The 13818-nt window shown below is 44.1% G+C and overlaps 3 protein-coding genes across 5 annotated transcripts in view; 1 reads left to right on the top strand and 2 right to left on the bottom strand.

Annotated features, from left to right (window-relative positions):
- Positions 1-32: 32 nt before the first annotated feature.
- On the top strand, positions 33-2525 carry LOC6543936 (coiled-coil domain-containing protein 13). Its single transcript, XM_001972990.3, has 3 exons — positions 33-1658; positions 1712-2085; positions 2144-2525. The coding sequence occupies exons 1-3, from the start codon at positions 264-266 to the stop codon at positions 2352-2354; spliced, it is 1980 nt and encodes a 659-aa protein (XP_001973026.1). The 5' UTR covers positions 33-263; the 3' UTR covers positions 2355-2525.
- A 1105-nt stretch (positions 2526-3630) lies between these two features.
- LOC6543933 (LIM and SH3 domain protein Lasp) overlaps positions 3631-13818 on the bottom strand; it is a 28482-nt gene continuing 18294 nt past the window's right edge. Inside the window, exons 3-7 of one of the 3 annotated variants that reach the window (XM_015158540.2) lie at positions 7300-7432; positions 6880-7015; positions 4865-6019; positions 4485-4720; positions 3631-4415 (exon numbers count right to left, since the gene is read on the bottom strand). In XM_015158540.2, the coding sequence (XP_015014026.1) occupies positions 4236-4415; positions 4485-4720; positions 4865-6019; positions 6880-7015; positions 7300-7432 (1840 nt within the window). In that variant the 3' untranslated portion in view covers positions 3631-4235. The remainder of the gene's footprint in view (positions 4416-4484; positions 4721-4864; positions 6020-6879; positions 7016-7299; positions 7433-13818) is intronic. The other 2 variants (XM_001972987.3, XM_015158539.2) reach the window with 2 other exon arrangements.
- The window catches only part of LOC6543935, a 28482-nt gene continuing 18294 nt past the window's right edge, over positions 3631-13818 (bottom strand). Inside the window, exons 3-7 of the mRNA XM_026977484.1 lie at positions 7300-7432; positions 6880-7015; positions 4865-6019; positions 4485-4720; positions 3631-4415 (exon numbers count right to left, since the gene is read on the bottom strand). Of these exons, the coding sequence (XP_026833285.1) occupies positions 3864-4229 (366 nt within the window). The 5' untranslated portion in view covers positions 4230-4415; positions 4485-4720; positions 4865-6019; positions 6880-7015; positions 7300-7432 and the 3' untranslated portion in view covers positions 3631-3863. The remainder of the gene's footprint in view (positions 4416-4484; positions 4721-4864; positions 6020-6879; positions 7016-7299; positions 7433-13818) is intronic.

Raw genomic sequence — 13818 nt, 5'->3', positions numbered from 1 at the left:
TAGACAGAAATCTGTTTATATGTCTTACTGATTATACCGAGAGTTATTAGTTTAAATTTTGCTTTAAAACCACTTGCCTTTGATTTGTCTGTTTCAAAAAGAGGAACAAATTTGAAGAACCTGTGAACTACGGCTGACAACCAAAATTTGTGAATATTTTAGTAACACCGAACAGACACACGTATAAATTATTTCTGCTCAGCCCACGAAATTGTTAGATCCAACTGTGTATATTTTTATGTAAGCAAATAGAAGCCATTGTGATGGAGACTTTGCCGGATGACTATGCAGCCCATCCGGATCAGGATTTGCTGGGGTGCAAACTGGACCGTTCCGTGCGCCGTCGGCACGACCATGAAGCCATGGCAGCTGCCCATGTGGTGCTGACAACCACAGTGGTGAAACCGAAGCCACCAAAGCCGGAGGCCAAGAAGCTGCGCAGGAAGCTATCCGAGTGCGAGCAGGAGAAACAGTCACTGGCCCAGGCCATTCAGGGGAAGAATCAGGAGATATCCGACTTGAAGAAATCGGTTGATTCGCTCAACGAGGTGCTCAACTCGGTGCCCATTGATGAACTGCGGTGTAACTCCTCCATTGCCGGCACCAAAATCCTCGAACTGAGCAAGAAGAACCGCCAGATGCGTGCCGAATTGGAGCAGGCAAGGAATCGGCTGGGTAAAAAGGATGCTCAGATCGAGAAGCTGGAGAAGGACCTGCGTGCCCACGAGGAGAAGCTGCAGCAGAACCAGGATCTCCTTAAGAAGGGCTGCTCCGCCGATGAGCTCCAGGCCAAGATCAACAGTATGCAGCAGAAGCTCTTTGAAACGCGAAACAGAAACACCGAGCTACAGAACCAACTGAAACTGGCCCAAAAGTGCTTGCAGCACGAGATCGGTGAGAGCTGCAACATCAACATCCTGGCCAATAATCTTAATCAGGCAAATTGGCGGGGTCGTGCCCAGCAGATCATTACGCTCACCCAGAAAGTGCAGGAGCTCAAGGCTCGCTTGGATTTCTACGAGGACAGAGCCGTAGATCGCGCCGAATATGCCCCTGTGCCGTTGGGTTCGGATCTGGACTTGGTAACCGGTCACTCCCGATCGCATCATGCCAGCTCAGAGAGATTGGGCGGAGGCGATGGCGGCGGAGCCCCAACAGCTAGCTTCGATCGCTTCACACCGGGAGTGCGTAAAAGTGAGATTCTTCACCGTGCCAAAGTGGAAGCCCTGGAGAAGGAGATCCTTAGCCTGCAAAGCCAACTGGAGGAGCAGCGCAGCAAGACTCTCGCCTTGAAGGTAAGAAACAAGAACCTGAACGAGGAGATGAACAAGTACAAGATTCGATCCAATGAGCTGGAGGAGCAGACCGATTTCAATGGCGTCAATATCAATACCATGAATGACAAGCTGAACCGTCAGAGGATTCAGTACGAGAGCCGCTTGGACGACATGCGTGGCGAACTGATCCGGGTGACCGAGGAGCGGGATCTTTCGCGCCGACAAATGGAAGAGCTGAGCGGCATGCACCTGGACCTTCAGACGGTGGTCAAACAGAAGGATGTGGCCATGGCCAGTCTGCAGGATATGATCAAGAAGCTGGAAATGGACCTGCGCGCCCTCTCCGGCGGATTCCTCTTCTCTTGTCGCGAGTTCCGAAAGGTAAAAATGTGTAGCTTAAGGAAGCTTATAATTTGCTCAATCACATTCTACAGGAGGAATTTGTGGGCATCCTGGATGCCCTCGAGGTGGAGAAGAACCAACTAATGTTGCTCACCAAGAGCCTGGGAGATCGGCTGGAGACGGAGAGAGCCAAGAACGAGGCTGCTCAGGAGCAGATCGGCAAGTTAAAGACTCGCATCGGCCGACTGGAAGCTAAGATCAGGGATCTTGAGAAGGAACTCGATGTGCAGTCCGACAAGAAGAAGCGCACCCAGCGAATGGCCGACTACGCCAATTCGCTGAGTCGCACTTCTCTCAACGGATCGATTAGTTCCTTCTGTTTTGAAAATCAGTCCCAGTTCCAATCCACCACTACTCTCAACTCCACCGCACAGCCGGAGCCCAGAATAGAGGATCTCAAGAATAAGTAAGAATAAGTATCATCTCTAGATTAAACACCAATCCCAATTTTCATGATATTTCAGCCTTGAGCTGGCTAAGGAGAAGATCACAATGCTGACAGAGAAGCTGGAATATATCACCGAGGAGAAGCACGCAGACGCCAAGTTTTTCGAAGACACCATGAACAGTACCAAGACTGTTATCCTTGAAACAATACTTGGAGCCCGCGAAAAAGGATCGATGGATCGTAGCACAAATGTGGATAAGACCACGAGCGAGATTTCCATTCAATAACGAGGATGAGAAAGCACGATTTGTAATTTGATTAATTTTTATGTTCTTTGCAATGCGGACAAACTCGTCGAGAAGTCATGCCATATAACTAGAGTGTTATTAAACTTTCATGGCATTGCAATGCACATCATTAATCCTGAAGTACCAAGATAAATACGAGTTTTAAATTTTCATAAATTTTTATTTTATTTGTAACACGTTCACAAAACGAAGCCTTTGGCGCTGCTTCTATTTCAGGATAAGATTAGATTAATTCAAGTATTTGTTAGGTGATTTCTTTCCACTCGAAGCATTTCCAATTGCATTATGCCTATATAATTGTTATTAATTGCTTTCTATAGCTATGTATGTGTGTGAGTGTGGTGTAAGTTAAGTTAATAATACATTATATAGCTTGACTTGCCATAGAAAAACGATCCTCCAATCACATATTAAATTATTTTTAGTTGTCGTTTGTAAATTGTTTCGTTACTTGCGATAGAAATTCGTTCTTCATTGCATGCATACGGTATGAAAATGTATAAGTTACAGTATAAGTATATTTTATTGATTCTTTAATGCATTATTGATAAGCCTAGTAAATTGGTTTTATCTAAAAAACACGTTTTAGCAAATTAAAGGCACTTTCAAGGATTTCTTTTGTGAAACGAAACGATATCTCCTTATTCTCTCTTCAATTTAACACTAGAAACAAACAATATAATATTATTCTCTTAACAAAAAAATATATATATTAAAAACATGAATTTCCCCCAAAAACAAGAACAATATCTTCCATGTCCTCCTCGTTTACACAGACAAATTGACAAAATTGTAGGGATAAGGATCCCATTCAGATCGATCAGAATCTGAGTGGATTGCTAATGCGAAAAGCTTTCAAAAAGCCGAAGAAAACTTGGGGGAAATTTTTATGTTAGCTATTGCCCCGTAAGTATTACTTTGAGAACTTCTAATTAAATTAGAAAACCTTTGCCTTGGGATTTTGCTATCCACAACATGTTATGCTGAAGCACTTTAGCTAGTCGAATTGTTTATAGATATACGTACTTGTATATGATTGGTTAGCTATAGTGTACGATTAGCTGATTAACGTTTTGTATATTCTTCAATAAATATCTGTATAAATTTGATTTATTAAGGGCTGTAGATAAATGCAAACTTGGCTGGGTTAGCTTGGTCGCTCAATTTATTTTCTTATTGGAATCGGTGCAGATATATGTTCCGCTGTCATATATTAGCCGATTCATAGCTGAAACACGTTCGACACTGTTACTGATTTCTCATAACTCTGCTGTGGCTGTTTATTTAATAAGATGCATATCGGATTGTTGGTTCTTGGTTGGATTACTAATAAATTTAAAATTAATTAATTAATTTCCCTTCTCTTTTTACATAATCCGCTGCTTTGCTATATATAGTATTTATATATCTATGTATGTAGTGGATGCAGTATAAGTTAATGCACTAAAGATTTAAATTTTGGGTGTTGGTTGGGGTGTGTGACTCCCATCATCGCCGGCGCCGCCTGAATACGTGATTGAAATAGTAGTAAATGTCCTGCTCGGCCTGCTGCTGCGGCGTCTTCTTGGCCAACTCCTGCTGCTGCTTGGAATCCACTTGCGGGTGGTAGTTGCTGTAGTGGTTGTAGCCATGCATGTCGTACGGATTGTGGTGACCCGGATGCATGCCTGCTGGCGGAGGGACTCCTCCACCTCCGCCGTGAACCCCGTGCCGTCCGTTCCTCATCATTAGATTCGCGTGCATGTTGCGATCCGCGATAAAAACGTTGACGAAGAAGGCGAGCACGAGCAGGATGTAGAGCAGGCAGATGAGGATCACCACAAACTGCTGGCGGCAGCAGCAGTAGTAAAACATTCCCTATTATATAACCGCCTGCTCCACATAGTTGGCGGGCAGCATGCCGGTCTTGCCGGTACGCTCCACCCGTCCGGTCATCCAGCCTGAATCGATTGACTCCACCTCGAAGATGACGTCGCCTTCGCGGAAGCTGACCTCGTCGACGTCCTGCGCCTCATAGTCGTAGATGGCCCGATAGACGCGCTAAAATATGGTAAGGCACATATAGTTGATTAGTGTGTAATATACAATAGACAATCATTCAAAACATACCATTGCAGAGCTCTGTCGCGACTGTTTTTCCTGAACGGAGGAGTAGGATGCCTGCTGGCGCATCTGCTGTTGCTGCGGCGGATGCTCCTGCTGCTGCATCATCTGCACCTGTTGGTAGTATTGCTGGTGCTTCTGCTGCTGGTGAGCCTGATCGGCGGCGGTAAGCGATCCGTAGATGCCATTGGCCGGATCAATATCGGAAACGGAGCCAATCCGCTTGGGGTACACGCTGTTGCCTGCGAGGACATACAAGTCTGGATTAGTTCGGTTAACGCTGCATATTTTCTAGCCGGGGACAAGGACAAGATGAGTGTGTAACATCGAGCTGAGCGCGCACTATCACTACCTCGAACTACCAGCTAGCCTGCTCCACAACTTACCACCCTGAGTGCCCCGTGGCTCGGAGCTGTAGACCAACGTTGTGCTGGACCGGCCGGCATTGGGCACCACCCTTGGTCCATCCGTCAGCGGATCATAGTCCGCTATCTTTCCGATATTGCTGCCGCCTGCCACATGCTGTTGCTGTTGCTGCTGGCTTGGCACATGGCCATTGCTGGCGTGCTGCTTAACGTTTATTGAATTCTCCGAAGGAGTCACAGCGGCGTAATTGGGAGATGCGTACAATTGCTGCACGTGATTCTGGCCAGCTCCTGCTCCTGGACCGGCGGCCACTTGTTGCTTGCCGTTGCCATCGTAGGCGACATTGGTTGCCGAGCGCCTCATTTGTGGTGGCAACATATGGGTCTGGGAGCCGTGCCCATTATTGTTGATGTTGCTGTGGTGGCTGTGCGAAATGCCGCCGTTGCTGGCATTGTTGTTCAGCAGGCTGTGGTGCGATTGCTGCTGTGGGGCAGCCACCAGCGTGGGGTTGGTGGTCTGCTGCTGCTGCTGCTGCTGTGCCTGGTCGTACTGATCCACGGAATTGCCGCTGGGATGATGCGAGTTCTGGAGTATGGCCGAGCGCATCTCATTGTAGCTGTTGAGCGCCTGCTGCTGCGGATTCGCTGGCGACTGTGGTGGCGGCATCTGTTGCTGCTGGGATGTTGCTGTGGGATACAGATGTGAGGCTTGTTTAATGGCTTGCTGTTGCAGCAGCTGCTGCTGTTGCTGCTGTTGTTGCTGCTGCTGCTGGCGCAGCGCCTGCGGTTGCTGGTAGTGTGCATAGGGATCGTGCAGTTGCTGCTGCTGTGCCCGCTGCTGCTGTTGTTGCTGCTGATGCTGCTGTTGCTGTTGGAGTTGTTGGTATGTGGGCGTTATGGCCGCTGTGTTGTATTGCTGGTGTTGTATGGGTGGCGGTGGCAGGGTCTGTTGCTGCTGTTGCAGATAGTGTTGGTGTTGGTGTTGTTGCTGCTGCAGTTGCTGCTGATGTTGCTGGTACTGCTGCTGCTGCTGCTGCTGTTGGTGTTGCAGTTGTTGCTGTTGTTGCTGATGTTGCTGGTGTAGTGTTGTCGTTGCTGGCGGAATGGGTGAGGCTGTGGGTGCATATTGCGAGAATTGTTCAGCTGCCAATTGCTCTGAGAAGTATTCCGATTCATCTTTTCGATTTTGTTGATATTTATCGATTTCGAGGTGACGATTAATTAGTTGCAACATTGTCCACAGTCGTTGTTGTTAGTGTGTATGTGTGTGGCGTGTGTTGTTCGTGTTGTGTGTATCGTTAGGTTAACGGTAGTTCAGAAAGCACACAAATTATGTTGTTGATTTTATTGTTGCAGTTGGTTGGTTGATGGTGTGGGATAAATGGCAACAAATGATAAACAAAGTCCACAACAAAATAAAAGGAAAGAAAACAAACCATAAAAACGGCATTATAATCAATATTAATTACACAATGTGACAGATGTGATGGAAATAGATACAACATAGATAGATAGTGCAGAAATGCAAGTTCTGACGTGCCACATGCATTTCTATGAAGTAGAAGTACAGTGGAGACCAAGTAAGGATACGGATTAGATGAATAAAATAAAAAAAAGAAAGGATAGTTTAAAAATAAAAGGGAAGAAAAGCTATTTTTTTGTGAAAAAGATTTTGAGTGACATTTAATATAAATTTTAATGTTTATTTCATTTAACAAACAAATCGCTACACAAGTTCTCTGTAAGCAGGCTTTGTAATTTTTTGTGACCATTTGAATGCATGCATGAGTGAATGACGTCAATAGACCATTATAAACACATTAAGTCAATTGAAATTCGAATAAATTAATTCAAACAGTAAGCCCGGCCCACCACCAACTGACCATTATTAAGCGAACGAGCGGTCGCAAACAATAAAGCTTTGATACCAGTGATGATGAGGGGAAAGATACAATAGTTAGAGGGGGGCTCTGGTCTCATAGAGATGGATAGAGTGATAGATACAGACGGAGGTCGAGTGCAAGGCGACTACTCACTGCTGCTGTCGGAGACCTCGGCGGATCCTCGCTGCTTCTCCATGGCCGCCTTCTTCTCCAGATCCCCGTGATATGCCACATTCGATATGTGCTTCGTGTTCTGTTTGATCCTCAGCGTTTCCGGGTCATCGGCCACCTGTCGGATGCAAAAGCCATTAGCAACGGCATGCTCTAAATGGGAAATGCAACCTTACATATATCAAGCCTTATCGCAAGCTTAGGACTGATATATGTATGTTCTGCCAACTACCATGTTCTTAATTATGCCAGTAAATACAAAATTGACTAAATGACTTTTTCAAAGAACTAAATTGAACCTAATAAGGCAAGAAATTCGCAAAAGAAGTAGAGTAACTTTGGTTAATTGAGCTTCCTGCGCACATCTTGCACTCTCAACTTTTCTGCTGACTTTTCACTGACCTGTGTAAATTTGCCCTTGGCCTTCTCAAAGTCCGCGTGGTACTTAACGTTCGACTGGATTTTTGTGTTCTCGGCGATGCGCTTCAGTTCGGGCGTATCTGCAATGGCCGTTGCCTTGGCCTTCGGGATGTGTCTGCAAGAGGGAAGAGGGGGCGGAGAACAGGGGTTAGGTTATAGATCAGCAGAGTTAGAGGAGTTAACGCTAGTCAAGCCGCAGTTGCACAGTCGCTCGTTCTGTGGCATGCCGCACATAAAGTTCATTATCCAACTCGCACACTGCCGGTGGCAATCGGAGCTCTCGCTGGAAATTCTCCACGCCAGCTGGCCAACTTGGATTTGGTTTTCGGATTCAAGGAAATTCCGCTCGAGTGGGTGGAATGAGAGATGCTGATTCTGCTGCGGGGGATGGATATACATATGCACATTCGCATATACTCCTACTTATAAAAGGCCACAGCATATCCATCTCTGATTTCATGTTGGCTTCGTGTGAAAGCCCCTGACCTCGCCTCTCTGCTGTTATCAATTAAAACAGAGCCCCAAACTGCAGAAACTACGTGTATTTTTTTGGTTAGATTGGGGTTTTCTTTAGTTTTCCTCTGGCAAATAACGGGAATTAAATAGAAGACCACAATGCCAAATTAGTTGGTTCAAAGCATACATTATTTGAGAATTAGAAATTTACATTTATAGGATATCTTGCTGATGAACATTTAAATTTATTTAAGGTGTTATTTTTAAATGAAATAGGAAATATAAATATAAAACATTAAAGCCAGCCAAGCTAAGCTGATAAAATCAAAGTAAAAACCAAAGAATGAAAGCAAAACAATACCGTTGATATTATTATAGCACTTTTTGGATCAATTTCCCAGCTTCGTCCCCACAGACTAATACATCAATTTAATTATTGGCAGCAGCAAGGAATAACATGGCGCATCTGTTATGCGAAAGTAATCATGGCGAACAAACACACGCAGTTTTGTGCAGTTCCATAAATTCACGACTCTTTTTGTTTGCGGCCGTGTGCGGAGTGCTTTAACCTATCAGCGGGCTAATCGATCGATCGATGGGACCAACAACCCAACTGATAACCAACCTCGATGACTCGACTCGTGAGGTTGATAAACCCACAGCGGGGAAGAACTCCTTTCTGCCTGCCTTTTGGCCATATTAGCCCCTCACCTCATATAACGCATTTACCCGTATTGTGAACGTAATTGCATGCGAGTCTATTGGCTTTATAAAATATTTATGGGTTTTTAGCGATGTTATAATCGCCTACAGCTGGCGCCGACTTTCGAAAGGTGGTAGTTGGTAGGGGTGTTGTTTTCACATCGTTCTTCCACCGACAATAAGTTGCAATCACTGTGGAATGCGAGCCAGCGACAAAACAATGCCAACTGTCACACACGCACAGAGGTGACCACCATCGAGATGGATGGTAATGGTACGGCTCGCTATATGGTATATGTTATATAGTATATGCTATAATGGCATAATGGTGCACATACGGTGGACAGTTGATAGTGGCACAAGGCCGTTTAATGACCAAAGCGTGTGAGCAGCAGCAGACCCAGAATCACTGAGAGAGCACCGATGCATGTAGGTCTATTCCAAACAACAAGACTATCGTAAGCTGTCTTAAACGAGGCGAATGTAGTACACTCTCTCTTTGCCAACATAATCCACCCCTTCACGTAAGCCTTATGTCTGATCGTAAACCATTTTGTTATATTTTATTAATTATATTCCTACAATTATCGCCAAAGGGGTTAATTAACTTATTAACTAATTATCACAAGCAGATACCTCATGTTAATAGTATAACCCGCGAAAAGAGTATGCCAAGAGTGCAACAATAATGCATTGTTGTTGCCGCTGCAAGCTTTGCTTTACTTTGCTTTATCGTTCAATATGCGTTACATGTGTGTGCCACAGATAGAAAATGGGGAAGGAGGAGGGCAGGAGGATGAGGTGGTGGCCAAGGGGCAGAAATAAGTACAAAGCCCGAACCGCAGAAAGCATCGTCCGCATTGCCGTTGCGTTCGGTCGGTCAAATTGCTGTTGTAGCTGGCACACATTGCTGCTGCTGCTGCTGTTGCTGCTGCTACTGCTGCTGCTGCTGCTAGTTGTGTTGCTTCTGTTGCTGGTAGCTGGTAATGATGACATAACAATGCTTGAGCGCCCGGAGGCGACATTGGCGAGCGTCTACCACCAGCGGATGCCTCAGCACGTTCCCAATAGATCAGTCGCAGCTACAACAACAACATGCACGTCAGCAGCAGCCGCACTTGCAACAACAATGCATGTCTATGATGCAGTTGTTGCTCCTTTTTTGTGCCTCACATTTTATTATTATCAAAGAATTTTAATTTATTTGTAAACAACACACAACCACATTAGCGGTAGCATAAATGGTGACCAAGAAGAGCCAATGACCATTTTTTGGCCATAATTTCTCCACATATGTAATATGCACAAATATCCTGCAAATTATAAATATATTTCTAAACTGGTAGCTCTTGAGCATTTGTTGTTTTATAAAACCAACTGCTCTTTATGGACATTACACAGGGTATCTGTTAGTCAATTGATGGCATGATGGTTCATGATTTCCCACACAAATTGCTTTTGATGGAAACGAGGATATCTGGATTCCCGGCCAGCAAACTGGACCACAACGCGTTGTATTCATCAAGCATCGAAAGACCATCCAAACCAGGCGCAAACCACCCAAAACCTGGCCAGCATATAAACGAGAAAAACGGTTCGGACATTCATTGGATGTCAACATATTTTTCAGCTTTTTTCACTCTTGTTTTTTACTTACTCCTATTTCTTTGTTTTTTAATTTTTCCCATGTGGAACAACCGGTGACGGTGATTGGTGTTGAGTTACCATGACAGTCTTTTGTTGTTCGACGACTTTATGGTGTTGTTGTGCAATGGATCAATGTAAAGTAAGCCAGGGAGGGGCAGTTACGACTTAATACTTGGCTATAGCTGATGAGATGGGATTGACAAAAGACTGCATATAAAGTAACACTACCTACTTTATATGGTCGTTTAAGCAAGGAACATGAATGTTTTTTTAATGATGGCTGTTACTTCTTAAGTACGTTTCATAAGGCATCCCCACACTGAGATGGATCCCCAAAAAATATTTACATATATAAATAAATAATTGATTCCGACCAATTTAATTAATAAAGTAAAATATGAACGTGGGGGTGTTTAATACCTATAATTAATTAAAACCCGATTGGCAACTTCCTGCCATTTATTAAACATTTGTTTCAGTCTATAGAAAAGTGTCTCAATTGTCTGAAGAGTAATACTTGGAATATAATTTCGCACAAATGACTGAGGTTGCATAACAACAAAAAGAGAAATCATTTCACACATAATTTGCAACAGCGTTAAAATTGAAATTAAATGCATGCTCGACCAATGTGATTATCTCCACCCCATCTCAACCCTCTCCCCTACGCATTACAGCCAAAACTTTTTGGCATTGGCCATCAACGTCATCATCGGTATTCATAGTCCGTTGCAGTCAATCAAAGTGAGCATAAAAGTTCGAAAATCCATCGCACAGACAGCGAAAGGGAGTGAACGACAGTGACTGTGTGTAAATTCCCAAGTTTCCATCGCGTGTTTAAAGCTTTTAAAAAATTCATATCCAATAGCTGGATAGGAAAGGTGTTCCCGGGGTAATCGTTGACACCACTCCCAGCTCATTTCGGAAGCCAAATAAATAGGCGACCCACAAATGTTGGTATTTAGCATAAAACAGTGGAAAAATGAGACAATGCCCCCAACTTCTCCTGGCTGCCACTCTGCTGACCCAACTATTTTTTGGTAATTGAAAAGTTTTTTGTGTCCGTTGTCACTTTTGTTTTCTATTTTGTGGGCGGCTTAAGTAATCAGACGAAGATATATGCACAGCTACCCAGATATCCCATATAACCATCTGTATTGTTCGGATATTTAAGCCGCGTTTTAAAACGAAAGTAAAAAATGGGGGAAATGTGATGTAAAATGAAATGAGAGAAGACAAGAAGAAAATGTGGCACAATGGGCGGGGTTTTTGGATGTTGGGTTGCATGACCATGGTTCACTGGGTTTTTATGTTAATAAATAAATGCCAATGATATATAGAAAAGTATCAGCCTTCTGTTCGACAGATGTTTCGCAAACCCCGGCTTTTTTATTTTTTATTTTACTTTACACAACCAAGGGAAAACGAAATGGAATACAAAATAAATGCGAAAAAACGAGCAAGACATTGTAAACATCTCGTTTTCTAGTTCAATTCCAACTAAATGGGGCCTGGTAATGTAATGTATACAAAATTGTATGAATAGAAGTTCCATCCCACATTTGTACACATGTTCATGTGCATATGCGAGTATGTAAGTGCACTTTTGGTTCTGGCCCAAAGCCGGCTTCTTTTCCTGTCCTGTCCTTTGGCTTTCGGCCTTCGGTAGGACAACGGCCAGGAAAGCTGTACTTCAAGATGCAATTAGGGCGGGGAGAAAGTTTCGTTTATTGGGGATGGACATATATCCATAAGCTCCAAGTTGAACAAAGTCCCACATTTCCTGTTTTGAATAGACTGGACGACAAAGGAAGCTTGGAATATTTACTGAAACTAGTTTGATCTAGGAGTTCCTATTTATTTACTTTTCCTACTTGTTGGACTGCAATTGAGCTCTCCTTTGAAATCAATAGCGAGGGAAATGAATCTTGCAGTATGCTTTAGTGAAACTAAGGGTAAATACATTTTTAATTTGTTCCAGATTGATGTAGGTACTAATGAAATGAAGCCTAATAATAAACTATAAATTTGAAGTTGCAAATCTCTTTTAATATCATCTAGTTTAATATCCAAAATCAAGAAAGTTCCCCATCAATCTTAGAGTACTTTTCCCATTTTCCACTCTTCCTGCCCTGATACCATATCCATGGCCCTCAAATCCAATTAACAATCAGTTGTCGGGCACTTCAGCTTCATATGTGGCCCAACTTTAATTGCACGTTTCCCTCATTTATCCTGTGAATGAACTTCATAATTTATTGCAATCGTGTTATCCCCACTGGGTGGCTGACCTCTCGGCCCAAGAAAGCGGCACTATGAAAACTTTGTTTTGACCCGTAACTGGATGGGAAACTATCTTTTGTCTGCAGACGGAACTTAACAGAAGGCTCCGAAGAACAACCAGGCAGGCGAAACTTCACGAGCAATTACAAAATGCAAAGCAAAAAGTGGAAGTTGAAGTAGCCGCAGTTGTAAAATGCAAGGAGCCCGGAGTTGGGAATTATTTGGCACGTAAAAATACCCTATTTTTAGGTTTTCATAAGTATTTCAACCGATTTGCCGGCCGGCAAATGCAAATCCAAAATGAGAGAACGATTCAGCTCCATAGTTTTCATTAATCTCGATCTGAAATGAATTCAGGGAGTTGGGAATGGAATTGAATATGCCCCTTTAGAGCCGCAAGTACCCCGCATAAAAATCTAGATCGAAGACACGGACAAAAAATGGAAGAGCTCCGGATTCCCGCACGTGGCGTCACGTAATCGGGGAGCAGCATTTGCCGGATAGGTGCAAACTGTTTGAGGAAATGCAGTGAAAGTGCTGGCAGCGGAAAACGGGGCGTAACCGCTGCCACTTTGCCGCTAAACCACATTGCCCAAGCTGAATCCATGTTGCAATTTATGCAGGCGATGACATCAGTGGAAATTCGCACAAAGCGAACGGGACATGTGATACCAAGCAGACAGCACAGTTTTCGCCTGGAAAATCGTGAGGGGCTGAGAAGGGGGCCACTGCGCAATGGAGCTAACGGACGCATAACTCAATCCGCATGGAATTTTTATTCCCGCAGCGGTGGCATCCACAATAAATCTGCATTAGAGCAGCAACAGCCGTAGTCGCACTAGTCGCAGGACAGAATGCGATCCGATCCCCGTTTCACTGCGCCCCTGGCTTTTGGCTCAAGGCCAGCAAATGCAGCCACGCACTGCAGTAAAAGGAAAATATTGGGCAAAAGGAGCTGAGGAGCTGGCTGGTGTTGGCCACAATGCAAAGCAAAACACTTGCTCTCTTGTCCACTTACCCAGTCCGATGTGTGTGACATTGTCTACAACAATGAACATGACAGCAGAAAGCAGAGTCAGAGGTGGAGTTCTGTTCGAAGAAGGGGGCTCGTTGGCTTCTGGGAACTGCAAACTGGGAACGCCCCCCAAGTGACACAGATTCCCCATGCGATTCGCGATTTGAACAGCTCAGCAGGAAGCGGGAAAAACTTTGTGTGTGCGAGGAGTCTAGATGGCAGAGTTGATCACCTGCTCTTCAACAGGAAAACTAGTTCTCGGAGTTAAGAACAAAAAACCAACTTTAAACTACATTTATGGGGTATTGTAAAGGGGCTTATAATTTACGTTTAAATATGTTGCTTTTATGTAATGTAAACAGAAATTGAAATGCAAGTTGTTAAATGAAATTAACCAA

Source organism: Drosophila erecta, unplaced genomic scaffold, assembly GCF_003286155.1.
Source record: "Drosophila erecta strain 14021-0224.00,06,07 unplaced genomic scaffold, DereRS2 tig00000021-arrow-pilon, whole genome shotgun sequence".
Taxonomy (NCBI): Eukaryota; Metazoa; Arthropoda; class Insecta; order Diptera; family Drosophilidae; genus Drosophila; species Drosophila erecta.
Note: the sequence above shows the minus strand (reverse complement) of the source record. Positions and strands in the feature narration are given on the sequence as shown.

Bases quoted from the DNA above. Each gene is read 5' to 3' on its own strand.
- LOC6543936 (XM_001972990.3), top strand. From the start codon at position 264: ATGGAGACTTTGCCGGATGACTATGCAGCCCATCCGGATCAGGATTTG. The intron at 1,659-1,711 runs GTAAAAATGTGT...CACATTCTACAG, and splicing joins CTTGTCGCGAGTTCCGAAAG to GAGGAATTTGTGGGCATCCT. The intron at 2,086-2,143 runs GTAAGAATAAGT...ATGATATTTCAG, and splicing joins ATAGAGGATCTCAAGAATAA to CCTTGAGCTGGCTAAGGAGA.